The sequence below is a fragment of the Hyla sarda genome, chromosome 6 (assembly GCF_029499605.1).
Source record: "Hyla sarda isolate aHylSar1 chromosome 6, aHylSar1.hap1, whole genome shotgun sequence".
In the NCBI taxonomy this organism is placed as follows: Eukaryota; Metazoa; Chordata; class Amphibia; order Anura; family Hylidae; genus Hyla; species Hyla sarda.
The window spans coordinates 125,246,872-125,265,756 of NC_079194.1; the positions used below are offsets into that span (position 1 = coordinate 125,246,872).

The 18,885-nt window shown below is 44.1% G+C and overlaps 2 protein-coding genes across 4 annotated transcripts in view; one reads left to right on the forward strand and one right to left on the reverse strand.

Moving 5' to 3' along the window:
* Window positions 1–2,385, reverse strand: part of GRIP2 (glutamate receptor interacting protein 2) — a 528,084-nt gene extending 525,699 nt beyond the window's left edge. For both annotated transcript variants that reach the window (XM_056524926.1, XM_056524923.1), the window contains exon 1: window positions 2,211–2,385. In XM_056524926.1, coding sequence (XP_056380901.1) covers window positions 2,211–2,240 — 30 coding nt within the window. In that variant the 5' untranslated portion in view covers window positions 2,241–2,385. The remainder of the gene's footprint in view (window positions 1–2,210) is intronic.
* A 79-nt stretch (window positions 2,386–2,464) lies between these two features.
* CCDC174 (coiled-coil domain containing 174) overlaps window positions 2,465–18,885 on the forward strand; it is a 35,155-nt gene continuing 18,734 nt past the window's right edge. For both annotated transcript variants that reach the window (XM_056524930.1, XM_056524931.1), the window contains exons 1-5: window positions 2,465–2,611; window positions 7,194–7,298; window positions 7,543–7,643; window positions 8,630–8,688; window positions 13,908–14,076. In XM_056524930.1, the coding sequence (XP_056380905.1) occupies window positions 2,570–2,611; window positions 7,194–7,298; window positions 7,543–7,643; window positions 8,630–8,688; window positions 13,908–14,076 (476 nt within the window). In that variant the 5' untranslated portion in view covers window positions 2,465–2,569. The remainder of the gene's footprint in view (window positions 2,612–7,193; window positions 7,299–7,542; window positions 7,644–8,629; window positions 8,689–13,907; window positions 14,077–18,885) is intronic.

Sequence of the window (18,885 nt, forward strand, 5' to 3'; positions counted from 1 at the left end):
TTGGCCAATCAGAGCTTTCCTCTCCCGGCGGCGGGGATTATGAATTATGACAGCTGTATATAGAAGCTGCAATGTAGATGCATGTTCCGCTGCTTTGTATAGTTAATAAATGCGGATCGCAGCGGATCTTCAGAGAATGATCTGCTGCGATCCTCATTTAAGTTAGCAAGCCAGCGGTACAAGCGTCTACATCGCGCTGCCCGCGGCTTCTATATACACCGCTCATAATTCATAATCTCCGCTGCTGGAACACGGGAGCTCTGATTGGAGAATACCTATTGACCAATCAGAGCTCTCCTCTCCCGGCGGGGATTATTAATTATGTCAGTGTATATAGAAGCCGCGGGCAGCGCGATGTAGATGCATGTACCGCCCGGCTTCCTAACTTACATGCGGATCGCAGCGGGTCTCTGCAGAATGACCCGGTGTGATCTGCACCTCAGCCCCTGGACTACAACTCCCATCATGGACAGTTTGTCCATGATGGGAGTAGTAGCCCTAAAAGTCCCACAGCCGGGGGATGTGCTAGTGCCATCCAACAGCAGCGCTGCGGTACTACAACTACTCCCATCCTGGGACAGACTCTGTCCCATGATAGAAGTAGTAGTCCAAGGGCAGATCACTGCAGTTCACTCTCCTGCGATCCTCATTTATTAACTATACAAGCCGCCGGCACATGCGGCTACACTGCGCTGCCTCCTATGTACAGTTCTTATAATTCATAATCCCCGCCGGGAGAGGGGAGCTCTGATTGGTGGATAGCTATTGACCAATCATAGCTCCCGTGTTAAGGCAGTGGGGATTATGAATTATGACAGTATACAGTATACAATAGCCTGCGGCAGCGCAGTGGAGCCGCATGTACCACCGACTTTTACAGTTAATAAATGCGGATCGCAGCGGGTCTCTGGATAATGACCTGCTGCAATCTGCACCTCAACCCCTGGTCTACAACTCCCATCATGGTCAGAGTCTTTCCATGATGGGAGTTGCAGTCCTTACTGTTCGAAAATAGACACTTTGGTACGGGTCCTCCGAGGTGTTGTATATTTGCGCAATAAAATGAGACTTGCGTTTTTTGTGCGTCCAAAAAAAAAAAAACGCAGTTGATAAATCCATGTCTATATGAAAAAGGCCTCTACGGTACACCCAAAGGGTGACAACTTTAGAAAAAGTTCCACCAAAAAAGACGCACAAAAGATTTTGCGCAAGAAAATACACTTAAAATGACTCTATATAGATTGATGAATCCCTCCAAAGAGAATAAACATGTGTATAGCAAAACATGTGTCACTGCAATCCTTTTCTGTGAGAAATACTTCATTTTCTTGAAAAATTTCAGGGGTGCCAACATTTATAGCCATGACTGAATATCTAATATGTTCTGAATTTAAGATTTTCAAGCACTTTCTGCTGCTATTTTATGTAAAATACAAATACATTCACATCTCTATACCTCATGTTCATTGCTAGTCATAGTATAAATCTGCACTTTTTTTAATGCACTATCACCAGCCGCAGCGATGTTCGGGCTCGGCTGGTGATAGGTTGAGCCCACTGTCATGTAAGAAGCCGGCTTCTTACATGACAGTGCGCTCAGCCTATCACTGGCTGAGACGGAACATCGCTGCGGCCGGTGATAGGCTGACGGCTCTCCGACGTTCACGTCCCCAAGAAGAGCGTAAGGCCAACGTAGGAACATGCGTTAAAGTTTATTTGTGTTTACCTTTTGCAGCCCGGGCATAGGGATACAGTATAGTGTCAGCGCCGGCGTCCGCAACAAACAGGAGGACGAGGAGAACAGTGCTTGCGGGTGACGAGAGTAGTACCCCGATGGGGACAGCGCGGCGCTGGACTAATATTTTTTTTGGGGGGGGGGGATACAGTTATATACCGCGATACACATATTTGGCCATACCACCCAGCCCTAAGGGAAACTAATAATTAATGTGTTTTTTTTCTTTTCAGATTAACATTATCCTCACCACTTACTCCTCACATTGACCATAGAAGGCTGGCGAACAATGTTTACAGCTTCACAACTACTACAAGTCACAGCATGTCCTGTCAGTTCTGAGAGTTGTGTCTCCACAGCGGGTGCCTGTAGCAACCAATCAGAATCGCGCTCTCCCTTTACAGAGAACCTTAGAGAAATGAAAGTTGAATTCTTATTGGTTGCTATGTGTAACTGTTTACAATTTTTCGCTTACATTATTTTTTATAGTCTTCCTTCTCCTCATGGATTTCCAAGATAATCTCCACAGCCATTGTCAGTTTGTGGAGTCACCTTATTTTGACCTTCAGACTATGGCGCGCACTTCCACTCACTTCTAAATTGACCTTCACAATATGGCGCCGGACGCAGCCGCTCCGCTCACCGCGTGACGACAGACGTCCGCAACTCTTCCAATCACTATATGGCGCCACTCACAATATGGCGTCCAATACGCGGCTCCTGGAAGTTTCGCGTTGAAAGGAGTGTTGCTTTACGTCTGCTGTGTGATAGGGACGTAGATGGCGGATTGAGTCGTCGTCGTTGTTGTTATTGTTTCAGTCTAAGGCCTAAGGGATGGATAAGAAGAAGAAGGTGCTGGATGTGACGGCGGCCTCGGTGAGTGAAAGCTTTCTCCTCCATAACACTTTATGACGGTCCTGACTGGGTTTTCAGGATACTATAAGCAACTATCTACAGCTCCTTCTGAGACTTGTAGTACCACATCATTGAGCCGAGCGTGTATTCTTTCGTCTTTGTGAGGTAACTTCCTGGACATTGTAGTTCTTCATTTCAGAGGTGGAAAGTCTGCTGTACCCATTTAATGCGATTTGTGCCACTAAAATAATTTGTCTTATTCACAGGAGGTAAACGTGTGATCACTGGGTGTCCGACCACCAGGACCCCCACCAGTCAGGAGCCCTGTGTGGCCCTGTTTACAAATAAAAGTTACGTTTTACTATTTGTGCCACACATGCAATATAGAGGTCTCTTTTAACCCCCTGTGGTTATTTTGTTGCATCTGTGTGGAGGAGGAACATTGATTTGGTGGGGGGTCCTGGCAGTCTTACCACTAGTGATCACACTTCATTCTATCCTGTGGAGAGGTGAAAGATTTTCGAACTTCAAAAATGTCCCATTCTGACCCCTTTGCAGGAGATTTATCATTCTTTTCAAATGTATAGCTTCTCTAAGTTTTCTTTAAGTTACTTTTGTTTACGCGTGACCTATTTATCAAATAGTCACACGACCTTGATAGATCGCAAGTAAGCAAAACCCGGGAAACCCGCTTACAAAGACATCAAAGTTCTTTATCAACCCTTTATTACCAGTAGCGTTGCTAGAGAGTGACAGGGAGTGGGGGGGGGGGGGGGGGGCGTACCGCATCGGGTGACATCCAGTCTAGCCGTACTGGCACTAAATAGCTGCACTCCAACTATCCCGCAACAACCCATCCACCCTCCTTAGAAATAAAAAAAAATATTTAAAAACATACTATGCCGCACCGTGAATATCCATAGGCTTTTTTGTTTAAAGGGGTACTCCATTGCTTACCATCTTATCCCTTATCCAAATGATAGGGGAAAGAGGCCTGATCGCGGGAGTCCCGCAGCTGTGGATGCCCGTGATCATGCACGCGGCACCCCGTTTGTAATCAGTCCCCGGAGCGTGTTCACTCCGGGTCTGATTAGTGGCGTACAGGGCCGGCGGTGTGTGACGTCACGCTCTGCCCCTCAATGCAAGCCTACGGGAGGGGGTGTGATGGCTATCACGCCCCCTCCAGTAGGCTTGCGTTGAGGGGCGGAGCGTGACGTCACACGGGGGCGGAGGCGTGACGTCACATGCCTCCGGCCCTGTAGTCGCCCGTAATCGGACCCAGAGCGAACAAGCTCCGGGGACTGATTACAAACGGGGTGCCGCGTGCATGATCACGGGCGTCCCCAGCTGCGGGACCCCCGCGATCAGGCATCTTATCCCCTATCCTTTGGATAGGGGATAAGATGTGTAAGCACCAGAGTACCCCTTTTAATTTTGAGGCTGCATTTTGTGACGTTGGTGGACGGAGTCTTGCGTCGCTGTGCTGAGGCCGGAGTTTATGTTCCCCAATGTGGGGGACAGCGCAGTGCTGGGCTGATAAACCGGGGGGTTTAGAGAAGCAGTGCCCACTGGTCACATGATGGGGGGGGGGGGAGAATAACATTAAATACTGTGGAACCGCCATAACTTACAAAAATACCGTGATGCACATTTTTGGTCATGCCATCCAGCTCTAATCATGGGTAGTTTTAACCCCTTTAAAGGAAATCTGTCACCTACACTAACCTGTCGGTACCGACAGGTAGTGCAGATGACAACGGTACTTACCTTGTCCCTTTCCGTGCAGGGAATCTCCGGTAATCTCCTCAGTTAGCTTCAGCTCCAGGCCCGGCTTGGGGCATGGGCGGAGTTTCGTGATGTCACCGCTGCTGCTCTCTGCTGGGTCCCGCTGCTAGAGAACAGCAGCGGTGATGTCACTAAACTCCGCCTGTGCCCCAAGCGGGGCCAGAGCTGAAGCTTATGGATGAGATTACCAGAGATACCCTACACGGAACAGGACAAGGTAAGTAGCGTTGTCATCAGTGTCACCTGTCGGTACCGACAGGTTAGTGCAGGTGATACTGGTGACAGATTTCCTTTAACCCGATAACGACCATGGACGTCTATACTCGTCCAATGGCCGTTACCGGGGTATGACGCGGGCTCCCGACTCGAGCCCGCGTCATACCGGCCAGCCCCCAGCTGATTCCTGTAGCTGGGGGCCGGCGTTAATAGCCGACATGCGGCGATCGCCGCGGCCGGCTATTAACCCTTTAGATCGCCGCTGTCAAAGTTGACAGCGGCGTCTAAAGGTGCCTGTATACAGTCCCTGGTGGTCCAGTGGGGTGGATCGCTCCCCCGCAGCGCGATCGTGGGGGAGCGATCCACTGCTGAGGTAGCCTGAGGGCTTACCTCTCCTCCTGTGTCGGCTCAAGCTCTCTGAATGATAAAGCCTGGCAGGACCAGGCTTGATCAATCGAGCGCAGAGCACACAGATGAATGGGATTCATCTGTATGACGAATCAAATGATTCCTCCTAAAAGTCCCCTAAGGGGACTAAAAGTGTAAAAAAAAAAAAAATTTGAAAACACACACATTAACCCCTTCTTTATTAAAAGTTTAAATCACCCCCCTTTTCCCAAATTCCATATAAAAAATATGTAACCATAATAAAAATAAACATATGTAGTATCGTCGCGTGCGTAAATGTCTGAACTATAAAAATATATCCTTAATTAAACCGCACAGTCAATGGCGTACACGCAAAAAAATTCCAAAGTCCAAAATAGCGTATTTTGGTCACTTTTCATACCATAAAAAAAGGAATAAAAAGCGATTAAGAAGTCCAATCAAAATAAAAATGGTACTGATTAAAACTTCAGATCACGGCGCAAAAAATGAGCCCTCAAACCGCCCTGTACGTGGAAAAATAAAAAAGTTATAGGGGTCAGAAAAGGACAATTTTAAATGTATAAATTTTCCTGCATGTAGTTATGATTTTTTCCAGAAGTACGACAAAATAAAACCTATATAAGTAGGGTATCATTTTAATCGTATGGACCTACAGAATAAAGATAAAGTGTAATTTTTACCGAAAAATGTACTGCCTAGAAACAGAAGCCCCCAAAATTTACAAAATGGTGTTTTTTCTTCAATTTTGTCGCACAATGATTTTTTTTTCCGTTTCGCCATAAATGTTTGTGTAAAATGTCTCATGTCATTCCAAAGTAGAATTGGTGGCGCAAAAAATAAGCCCTCATATGGATTTTTAGGTGCAAAATTGAAAGGGTTATGATTTTTAAAAGGTGAGGAGGAAAAACGAAAGTGTAAAAACAGAGAAATGCTTGGTCCTTAAGGGGTTAAGGACCACAGGTTTTTTCATTTTTACTCTTTTGTTTTTTCCTCCTCACCTTCCAAAAAATCCTAACGTTTTCAATTTTCCACCTACAGACCCATATCAGGGCTTGTTTTTTTTTGCCACCAATTTTACTTTGTAATTACATCAATCATTTCACCACAAAATTTACAGCGAAACCAGAAAAAATATTTGTGGGGATAAATTGGGGAAGAAATTTAAAAAAAAAAATTTGTGAAAATTACACCTAATCCTGATTCTGTAGGTCTATACGAATAAAATGATACTCAATTTATATAGGTTTGATTCTGTTTTACTTCTGTTATACAATTATAACTTTATGCACAAAAATTAGTAGGTTAAAAATTCCCTCTTCTGACCCCAATTTTTATTTATTTTATTTATTCATTTATTTTTTTTGGGCCGTGATCTGAAGTTTTGGAGCATTGGTACTAGAGATGAGCGAACTTACAGTAAATTCGATTCGTCACGAACTTCTCGGCTTGGCAGTTGATGACTTTTCCTGCGTAAATTAGTTCAGCTTTCAGGTGCTCCGGTGGGCTGGAAAAGGTGGATACAGTTCTAGGAGACTCTTTCCTAGGAATGTATCCACCTTTTCCAGTCCACCGGAGCACCTGAAGGCTGAACTAATTTACACAGGATAAGTCATCAACTGCCGAGCCGAGAAGTTCGTGACGAATCGAATTTACTGTAAGTTCGCTCATCTCTAATTGGTACCATTCTTGTTTTGTTGGGACTTTTTTTTTTATAGGTTTTTACACTTTATTTTTTTATTTTTGTGCATACAAAGTGACCAAAAATATGCAATTTTGGACTTGGTATGTTTTTACGTATATGTCTGACCACAGTGCTCTCTGCTGACACCTCTGTCCATGTCCGGAACTGTCCAAAGTAGGAGCAAATCCCCATAGCAAACTTATCCTGCTCTGAACAGTTCCTAAAATGGACAGAGGTGTCAGCAGAGAGCACTGTGGTCAGAAAAGAACTTCCTCTGGAAAATACAACAGCTGATAAGTACTGGAAGGATTAAGCTTTTTATATACAGGTAATTTACAAATATGTTAAACTTTCTGGCACCAGTTGATTGTTTTTTTTTTTTCTTTTCTTTTTCTTTTTTTTTTCTTCCTTCCTTGTTCTCTAGAGCTGGGTATTCAAATAGGTGGGAGGGTGGGGTTTATATTTGCTCTATTGTGTTGTGATATTTTGTATGTATTTATTGGAAAAAAATAAATAATAATTTTCTTGCAGCTAGTGGACTTGAAAGCTGAACTCTTTCGTAAACAAGAGGAATTCAAGCATGAAAAGCTCGCCAAAGCGGCTGGGGTCGTTCCAAAGCCCAGAGCAACCCTGAAGGTTAGTTATCATATACTTTACACAGGAGAACAGATATTAATAGCAAGGTTTATGCAGCATGTTTTGTTTTTATGGTGATAAAGCTTCTGGAAACTCTGATCTCTAGTTTTGATCAGTCACAGCAATAGAGGCAGCAGGTCAGTATGTAGGTAAATTCAGCACATTTTGATACTCACACTCTCCGTCAGTACTTTATTTTGACAAAATATGCTATTGAAGAAGAACTTTGTAACTTTTTCTTTAGAAACCAAACATTTGGAGCAAGCAGAATACAGGTGTCACTGCTCGAGCCGAGAAAGATGTGGAGGAGAAGACTGAAGAAGATGACTCGCTGGAGAAATCCAGGTCACACATGTCTTATTCTTACTGTGGCACTATGCTTTGGGTAAAACCTGATAACACTTTTAGATGGTTCATTGACAATAAGCATGCATAGCAATGGCCGCACCAGAAATAACTTGCCCTACAGATGCCTGCTTGATCTGCAGTTTTTGCTGGTGCTGTCCCAAAAAAAAAGCCCTTTTTCCTGCTAGTGCAATATCACTTGTAATAATGGTAAACTTCTTTAAAAGGCTTATGCCATCAAGACAGCCCCAATGCTGAGTTGATATGTCAATTTAGCTTTCAAAGCAGCTTCCCACATCTGTTTGGAAGCTGTCTGCACATACATGTAGCCTGTGGGGCATTGTATTACACTGAGACATTTGAAGAAAACAGAAGACCAGGTAATACATGGTCAGAGGAAATCCTCCAGTGGCAGTAAGTTTCCACTATAAAGGTATGTTCACATGATGGAATACCGCCGTAATTTTCCGCTCGGACATTCCACTGTAGCAGACTCCCATTGCTTACAATGGGAATTTGCTGTACTGTTCCTACCATGGAATTTCTGCTGCAGATGTTTCTGCCGGGGAAAACCTGGTTCCAGTATCTGCTAAAAGCTTTTCTATTTTGCGGATGATGCAGCGTATTTCTGGGCAGTCCTAGCTCCCACCAGATTGGGCAGATGTGCGGACATTCGGCACAGTTTCCTAATGTGTGAACATACCCTAACTAGAGAGAAAAGATCCACACAACCCCCACATAGGGTTTTTCATGTGTCACTAATAAAACAGATCACGATTGTACTGCACAAATACTTATCACCATGCATTGTTCGACAAATAGTAGTCGTATAACAGCTGTATACAGATCACCTCTTGTTAATGACAACAAGCGTCGGAGATTGTGTGTGAAAACAATATAAACTGTACAAAAAAAATTTGCATTTCAGCTCTCATGTGAGTGTTGATAAAATATTAACGTGGAATAAAACCCATTTTGTTTTTCAGGAAGAAGTTAGAGGAGAAGGCTCAATTGTACGAGAAGATGACCATAGGAGATTTTCCTGGTAAATAAATGTGATCTAAGATTGAAGCTAATTGGGGGGGTCTTCTAGCATCGTCATTAAACACTGCTGAAATCTCCCATAAGAACACAATAGTCAAACTGCTTTATAACAAACCCTGTTATTATATTAAATGAATCTGCACATACACTGCTTCTTTAGTCACACTCCTTCTAACTGCAGTCATGTAGTGAGGAGGATCATGTGGCTTAGGAACTTTGTTCTAGTTATAGGAGTTTTAATCGTGGGGCCACCAACAAACATTTATTATCTATCTACAGGATAGGAGATAAATGTCTTTTCAGAAGTTTTCACCAGTATTTGAAGTCCTTAGCCCTGTGACCAGTGACTTAAATCTCAATGAGTTATTGCAGGAGCTGGGATGGCCCCACATTTCAGTATTGGGGAAATGTAATAATATATGGAGCCCATTAAAATAAATGCGTGACAATTAGGGCTGGGCGGTATACCGGTTCATACCGAATAACGAAACTTTTGTCCAGCACGATATGAATTTTTTTCCCATACCACAATACCAGTTTGCCCCCTCCCCCTCGGGAATGAATGAATTATCAGCCTAGCACTGCGCTGTCCTCCTGTTTGTTTCGGCCCCCGGAAATTTATATTGTACGCTGTATCTCTATGCCTGGGCTGCAAAAGATAAACAAAATAAACTTTAACTCGCCTCACGTTGGTCCGGTACCTGCTTCCTGGGGACTGGAACGTCGGAGAGCCTTCAGCCTATCACCTGCCGCAGCGATGTTCCGCCTCGGCCGGTGATGGGTTGAGTGCACTGTCATGTAAGAAGCTGGCTGGCTTCTTACATGACAGTGCGCTCAGTCTATCACTGGCAGAGGCGGAACATCACTGTGGCCGGTGATATGCTGACTGCTCTCCGACGTTCCCGTCCCTAGCGTAAGGCCGACGTAGCTACGTGCGTTAAAGTTCATTTTGTTTACCTTTTGCAGCCCAGGCATAGGGATACAGCGTACAGTATATTGTGTCAGCGCCGGCGGCCCGCAACAAACGGGAAGAAGAGGAGGGCAGCGCTTGCAGGGATGTGTGAGTATTTACCCTAATGGGGACAGCGCAGCGCTGGGCTGATAATAAAAAAAAATAAAAAATTGTGGGGGGGGGGGGGGGGGGGGGGAAATACCGTTATATACCGTGGAACCGCCATAAGTTACAAAAATACCATGATACACATATTTGGTCATACCGCCCAGCTCTAGTGACAATGGCTAAGTATGAGTTGCTTCATTCTGGCCCTTATACCATAATAGCATATGTTATCTGAAAGAGTAAAGAGGGGCAGAGCTCCTCATAGAGTTACGCTGTGGAGAAAGCTGAAATATTCAGATGAAAAGGTGCTCACCTTATTGGGTAGGGTTAGGTAGAAGCTGCTGCAGTTTCAACAAGTTAAAATGTCAGACCTCAATCACAAGTTGGTGTGGACAAAATTTAACTGCAGTGTCAGTAAATAAATCAAGAACATGTTAAGTAGTGTCTGTAGTGCCTGAACTTCTGGTGGAACACAAACATACATCAGGAGACATTTGATGCATGCCATTTACAGTTTGTGTTTGCAGAAATCAGAAGTTATAAACACTGCATTAGCTGAAGCGGAGGTGGGTACATGGTTTCAAATTGCAGTAGGTCACTGCTGGCACCTCTATGCAATAGGGTGCAAGAGTCTCTGGTCCCACGTGATTTTTATTGTTTGTATGCAATAACAAGAGAAATAAATACACCATACATCTTTATTGCATACATACAGAAAACAAAAGCTAATCAGACAGACATTTAAAAAGGCCATTCCACAACAGGGGAGAGCGCCTAGGACCCCTCCCAGGGCACCTGCACTGTCCGTGTATATTGCACTATCCCTTATGGCCCAACAATAATATTGCACAAAATCGTACATATACATTCCCCAAAGCAAAAAAACAACCTGAATATGACCTGTACAATAGCTGTCCTAGATGCTAGTATACTAAAAACACGCTAGGAGAATGGAGGAGCCAGGGGCAGCCAATGGTAAGTAGATACTCGAGCAGGTGCCCTCCTGAAAACCCCACACGTGTTCAATCACCAGTCGGTGACTTCCTCAGGGGTGCTCAATCTGCACAAAGTTCCTTACTTAATGCCTAAAACAAGAACTTTATATGTGCCATGGTAGCTAGATGGTATATGGGTAATATATGAAGTTGGTTCATAAGTATATAATATAGTTAAGGGGACATTCAAAAATGGGTTATCCTTTTTCCAGTGAATGAGTATCTGATCGCAAGGAGTCTGACTACTGGCACCCTCCGTGTTCTCCAGAACAGGGCCCTCGGCTTTCAGAGAGAGCGTGCGTGCTGTAGATTGCACATGCTCCATTCATTTGCATGGAAGCGCTGAAGATGCCAGAGTACAGCACTTGGACATTTCAAGTGCTCCCATGCAAATGAATAGCGAGCATGTGCTCTCTGAAACCCCCCTCTGACGACCCTTTATCCCCTTGACGACGCAGGACGTATATTTATGTCCTGCGCCGACTCCCGCGATATCGCGCTGCGACCCCACATCACATCGCGACGTTCCCGGTGCTCATCAACGGCCGGGACCCGCGGCTAATACTGCACATCGCCGATCGCGGCAATGTGTGGTATTAACCCTTTAGAAGCGTCGGTCAAAGCTGACCGCCGTTTCTAAAGCGAAAGTGAAAGTATCCCGGCTAGTCAGTCGGGCTGTTCGGGACCGCCGCGGTGAAATCGCGGCGTCCGAACAGCTTACAGGACACCGGGAGGGCCCTTACCTGCCTCCTCGGTGTCCGATCGACGAATGAAAAGTGTAAATAAAATAAAAAATATGTGGTATCGCCGCGTGCGTAAATGTCCGAACTATAAAAAATATATCATTAATTAAACCGCACGGTCAATGGCGTACGCGCAGAAAAATTCCAAAGTCCAAAAAGCGTATTTTGGTCACTTTTTATACCATTAAAAAGTGATCAAAAAGTCTGATCAAAACAAAAATCGTACCGTTAAAAACTTCAGATCACGGCGCAAAAAATGAGCCCTCATACTGCCCTGTACATGGAAAAATAAAAAAGTTATAGGGGTCAGAAGATGACGTTTTTAAACATATAAATTTTCCTGCATGTAGTTATGATTTTTTCCAGAAGTACGACAATATCCAACCTATATAAGTAGGGTATCATTTTAACCGTATGGACCTACAGAATAATAAGGTGTAATTTTTACCGAAATATGCACTGCGTAGAAACAGAAGCCCCCAAAAGTTACAAATGGCGTTTTTTCTTCGATTTTGTCGCACAATGATTTTTTTTTTCCGTTTTGCCGTGAATTTTTGGGTAAAATGACTAATGTCACTGCAAAGTAGAATTGGTGACTCAAAAAATAAGCCATAATATGGATTTTTAGGTGGAAAATTGAGAGGGTTATGTTTTTTAAAAGGTAAGGAGGAAAAAATGAAAGTGCAAAAAACGGAAAAACCCTGAGTCCTTAAGGGGTTAATAAACTTGTTAAATATTAATATACATCTAAATGAATACACTCATGTATGAGTAAATACGAATGATGTAATAGTAATTAGCCTTTTATATACATTTTTACTCCACATGAGCTCATCCCTTTTATGTACATATTTATAAATGTATATATGAATGTACTGACTTTATTTAGTCACTTATTTGTATATTTATTTAACAAGCTTAACTATATCATAAACACACGGACCAACTTTATCCTATATTATGAATAACATCTAGTTCTTGTCTTATACATTTTAAGAGTAAATGTTTTAATCCTCCATTTGTCTATATCCAACCAAAAATATATAGATGTGTGTATATATAAAGAGATCCTAAGCAGCGATCCCAGTTAGTTTCCGCTCTTCTGTTTACAAACAATAATAGGCATGTGGAAACATAGCAAGCAATTGCATAGAGGTGTCAGCATGCAGGAAGTGACAACTCGCAACTTCAAACAATGTCTCCCCTCGCTCTCCTTGAGTGAAGGCAGTGTTTGGAACTTCAGGTGCCCAACAACATGCCGGAAATGGCATTCATTACTACACATCCATTCACTACTAAACAGGTTTGTTTATGTATTTACTGACAATAATTAATTTTGGAATTATGTTTCTCTATTTACATATGTTACTATATAGGTTGTATTCTTTCTATCACAATTGTAAGATAAAAAGGAAGATTTTTTTTTGTTGTTTTTACCTATGTATAGGTTTTTAAGATGTGGTGATCATCTGAGGATTTCCTTGCCATTCAGGGTATTCAGTAGGGATGTCCCGATACTGGTATCCGTATTGGTATGCATCTGTGGGGGTCCCAGTGGTCTGACTTTCACCTAGCAGCATGTTATCTCCTATCTTACGGATAGGCAGGTGATCTCTCTTTCCCACCCCCACATACTAAAATAAAACATACCTGTCACCCAGCTTTCCCAGTCTCTAAAGGAGACTGGGAAAGCTGGGTGACAGGCAGTACACAGAGCCCTGTGGACAGTAAAAAAGTTGAAATAAAATTAAAAGAAGGGATTTTTTTTAATATATAAAAAAAAAAAAAAAATTAAGAAACTGAAAAACACCCTTTTTCACATAACAAAAAAAACTTAAACAAAAAAACTTTAAGAAAAGTCACATGACATAGAAAAAAAAAAATCTGTAGTGGGTACAGCCTTAGTATTCAGTGCAGTATCCACAGAGGTTTCTCTTTTGTGGTGCTTAGGCCCTAATAGGATCCTATTTGTCAACTATTCTAGTTGTAGTATGTACATATGCTCTCTCCCCCTAGGGGAAATAAAAAGTTTGACAGCTCTCCATTTGGGCAGTTTTATGTTGGAGAACTGAATAACATGTCTCAGCCTGGCGTATAGCAGTTTCGTACCAGTATTTGTGTCGCTCAGTCACCCAGGATCACAGAACGGTCTTCTCTGTGCCTCGTTCAGCCATGTCAGTTCATGAGCTCATTACTAGGAAGGAAAGCCGGCGATTGCCACGGCAGCTGCTCCTTTTATGTAGTAGACGAGAGCCTCTTATGTGGTGTACTTCACACGTGCTTCTTTTTTAAGTTCCTCTTGTGCTGTTTAGAAGCACAGCTTCAAAGCGTCGACTTCCAAGGCCATTATTACTGAAGTAGAAACATTTCACTTAACCATTTCTCCTTCCTGCTGCTGATACAATGTCCTCTGTTCTGACAGATGAGGAGACTGAAGAGCTCTACCTGGTTGACTTTGCACAGAAGATCATAGACAAGAAGAAAGAAATTCAGAACTTCTGCCAGAAGGAAAGAAAGCAAGCACAGGTCGAGGAGGAAGAGAAGATGCCCGATCTCCCCATTCCAGCGCCGCAGAACCCTGGAGAAGAATGGTTTGTAGAAGTTCATCAATGTCTTTTATTGTTCTGATTTTGTTGTTTTTTCATTTGAAGACCTTTTTTAGTCTTGTGAAGCATAATGAGTGTATTCTAGAAAGTTCATCTCTCTAATTGACTGTGTTTATTTACATTCCGAGGCCAAAAACCTGCACAGACTTAATACTTGTTACATCTGAGAATTTACTATGATTGTATAAAATCTAGGCAATACTCTAGGAACTGCACTCAAGTCAGACACATCTTGCCTACAAAGAATAGAGTGTAGAAAATTTCGGAGAGAGAATTGTGCTTTTGATAGTTTACAGAGGGCTGTCTTGACTGGATATAATTGCAACAACCCTTCAGCTGTGAGAAGTTTTTCACTAACAGTAGAATTCATTGATGGCAAACAAAAAATGTTAAACGATGGTGAGGATTTAAAACTCATAAGTTAGATTTACTAAAACTGTCTCATTCTTATTACAGCACAAACTCAGACATTAAATGTGCCAGATTTATCAAAGTGTCTCAGGCTGATTGGTAAATATGTCTACTGTCTGGTCTAAGTCTATACCAATGTTTAATTGGTATACGTCAGACAAGAATTATGTCTCAGGATTTCCACATCCCTGCTATCGCCCGACGCCCGGGACATGTAGTTTTGGGCGCCGGGCAGGTGAATTTTTCATAGATTTAGCCCTGTATCGGGCTAGCAGGGACAGACTGACTTCCCATTATTTTTCGTTAATGCCGGTGTGAGGCGCAAGAGCGGATGCAAGTCTGCACCTCACACCGGGGCTCAGGGTATATGGAGTGTGAGGTGAGATTTCTGAACCCATCTCACCTCACAGCGGCCCCCAGCTGATTTCAGTAGCCGGGGGCCGCTGCTCAGAGCCCCCCCAGCCGGTGTGAGGGGATCTCACCTCACCGCTCCTCCCCTCCGCTCTCCGAAGTTTGCCGAAGCTAGAGCGGGGAAGAGCGAGGTCTGAGCCCGAGGACGGAGGATGGACAGCGCAGCTCTGAATACAAGAAGACAGGGGGAGAATGAGGACATACACAGCTCCTCCCTCCCCCACACACAGCCCCTCCCCTCCCCTGCTCTGTCTACACAGGACCTCACTTATCACGGGGAGGTTTCAAGTTTTCACTGGGGAAAACACAGAGGTGGGGGAGGGGAGAGGACGTGTGTGAGGAGACTGAACTGCACTCCACAGGCTGGAGATTTCACCTCACACCGGCATGTATGTATATGTATGTATTGTATGATTAGGGGGGTGTATCAGCGGCAGGTGTATGTATGATGTGTGTATGTTGTCTGTATGATGTGTCGATGTGTGTATGTAATGTATGATATAGGGGGCAGCAGCCCGGTGTATGTATGATGTGTGATGTGTGTATGTAATGTCTATGTGTGATGTGTGTATGTAATCTATGATATAGGGGGCAGCAGCCCGGTGCATGTGTGTGTGATGTGTGTATGTAATGTATGATGGGGGGGCAGCGGCGGGTGTATGTATGATGTGTGTATGTTGTCTGTATGATGTGTCGATGTGTGTATGTAATGTATGATATAGGGGGCAGCAGCCCGGTGTATGTATGATGTGTGATGTGTGTATGTAATGTCTATGTGTGATGTGTGTATGTAATCTATGATATAGGGGGCAGCAGCCCGGTGCATGTGTGTGTGATGTGTGTATGTAATGTATGATGGGGGGGCAGCGGCGGGTGTATGTATGATGTGTGTATATGTATGGTGTGAGTATATGATGTGTGTATGTATGATGTATGTATGATAGGGGTCAGTGGCCCGGTGTATGTATGATATGTGTATGCATGTATGTTTTGTACAGGGGCGGACTGACAAGTGCTGCTGCCAGTTGTGCTATCTAATTTTTTTAATTTATTTTTAGTGGCTTCTGGCCACTCGCACTAAATTGCATCCCCCAGAATCCCACCCCCTTCATACTCGCCCGACGACCAAGAGCCTCACGGATACACGCAAACACGCCCGAACCAAAACTACAACTTCCAGCATGTTACACCATAACCTAAACTGTAGAACTATAAAGTGTAACATGCTGGGAGTTGTAGTTTTGGTTCAGGTCCGCTGCGGAGCCATAGGCTGCATCAGGGCATGCTGGGTGTTGTAGTTACTAACTGAAATTCCCTGTATTCCTTGACACATCCTATGGCTCTGCAGCTGACTCGAACCAAAATTACAACTCCCAGCATGTTACACAATAACCTTAACTGTACTACTATACAGTGCAACATGCTGCAACACCCACACAACCATAGGCTTCATCAGGGCATGCTGGGTGTTGTAGTTATCTACTAACTAAATGCAACATAATGACACATAAATTAGAGTAAATATAATGCAGAACACCCCCCTCCCCCACCCCTGAAAAATAGTGATTAAAATGTTTTTTAAAAAGTGCGTATATATGTGAATAAGCCCCTTTCCTAATAAAAGTTCTGATAATAAATGGTTCCAATAAAAACTACAGATCACGGCACATAAAATTACCCTCATACGTCCCTGTATATAGAAAAATTGGAGTTATGGGGGGGCACAATTTTCTTGGCTTGCCTCGGGTGTAAAAGGAGCTACAGCTCTCCCGCCACGAATAGTCTGGCATGCTGTGATCGCCGTGACCGCTATTAAACTATTAGATCACCGCTGTCAAAGTTGACAGCAGTGTCTAAAGGGATCTTATAACCATCCCTGGTGGTCTAGTGGGGTGAATCAGACTATTTTGGTTGAAATTATTTTATCTACAGGACAAGTGGATTTTCTTGAGGTACAAGTAGATTGTGTTCCGCTTTAGTCCCTTGGACAAGTGTTTTTTTTTTTTTTCTTATTTCCACACCCCTGGTCAGAATTTAGTCCATGCTCCCTTTTTAATACAATGTCACGTCCCTTCGTCAAACAAAAAAGTATGTTAAACAATAAATGTAGTGCAAAGTCACTGCTCCAGTTTCTTAAGTAAATTGCTCAAAAATTCCGGCACATTTGCAGTAGTAAATCTTTTTATTTTATTTTATTTTTTGTAATACAGTTGTAGTTGCTTTGACATTAATTGGCAAACACTATTTAAAGGGCAACTGTCATCATATTTTGACCCACCTCAGACCACTATAATGGTGTCCCAGATGATTATAAGGTGACTGCATCCATATCTTTATTGCTGTTTGTTCTTCCTTTCTTACTAATAAAAACCTTTTATCCAAAAGTCGGACACAGTCGGATAGGCGTGACTTGGGCTTCACTAAGCCCTGCTGCCACCACGCCTATCCTCCCTTGCAGCACTGGGACCGCTGTGTCTTACTACACAGTACATCCACAACACATGCGCCCATCCCGTCGGCTCTAAGGTGTGCGTGCCGCCGCATCCTGAATTGCAAGTGGGAGCGCTCGCTCCCGATGTCTATGCGCTCAGAGCGCATTTGCTGTACTAGAGGCAGTGAGCGGACGAACGTCTGCCTCTAGTACAGCACATGCACACTGAGCGCACAGAAGTCGGGAGCGAGCGCTCTGTCAACTTAGGATGCTGTGGCGTGCGCACGTTAGTGCATCCACAGGGCATGCGCCCATCCTTCTGAGTAATAAGACACCGCGGTCCCAGCGCTGGAAGGGCAGGATAGGCGTGGCGGCGGTGGGGTTTGGCGAACCCCAAGCCACGCCTATCCGACTGTGCCTGACTTTTGGATAAAAGGTTTTTATTAGTAAGAAAAGACTAACAAACAGCAATAAAGGTATGGCTGCAGTCACCTTATAATCATCTGGAACACCATTATAGTGGTCTGTGGGGTCAGAATATGATGACAGTTGCGCTTTAACCTTTCTGCCATGCACAGTACATTTACCATTCAAAGCCTACTACTGAGCGCTAGATCTGTAAATGGCATAGTGATGTTTTAGGCACTAAAACTGTGCCCACGCCATCACCCATGGTATGTCTGTTACAATTGATGGCTTGCCTCATGCAGAATGGCTGAGGATTGGTGGTAGTGCTATTCTTCCCCATTTTGGCCTTTTCAATTATTGATCGACCAATTATTGGTTTGGCCGATATTATCGGCTGATATTCACGATTTTCTAAGTTATCGGAATCTGCAATTACCTTGCCGATAATGCCGGCGCTTTAAATCAATGAACTGCAGTGGCTTTTGCGGGCCAGAGACCGTCGCCGCCCTCTTCTCTCCCCCTGCCTGTCCTGAGTCCAACCACTGCCGCTGCCCCAGGTTTTATGATTACCTGTTCCCGGAGTCCACGCTACTTCTTGCTCCTGCTGCGTCCTGCGCTGTTGCTGTGCACTGCGCAATGACGAGTGACGTCCTCAATGCGACGTCACCATCAGTGGCCCGGCGCACAGTGACGGCTCAGGAAAGCCGCCGGAGCCAGAAGTAGCGCGGACCCCAGGAACAGGTAATTATAAAACTAGGGATGGGGCAGCGGCGGTGGCGGTCTCTGGCCAGAGGATAGGCAGGGGGAGGCAATCGGGCAGCGGCGGTGGTTGGACTCCGGACCCCAGGACAGGCAGGGGGAGTGAAGCGGGGGCGGCGGCGGTTTCTGGCCCCGCAAAAGCCGCTGCAGTTCATTGATTTAAAGCGCCCGCTTTAAATCATTCATCTGCAGGGCCAGAAACAGTTTATCAGGGTATACCCACACACACGCACCCTCATTTTACCAAGGATATTTTGGGGGGGGGGGGATTAAAATGCACGGAATATCTGTATGTTATCGGCCTGAAAGTGCACAATTTATCGGTATCGGCTCTACAAAAACTATCGGTCGATCCCTATTTTAAATGCTACATT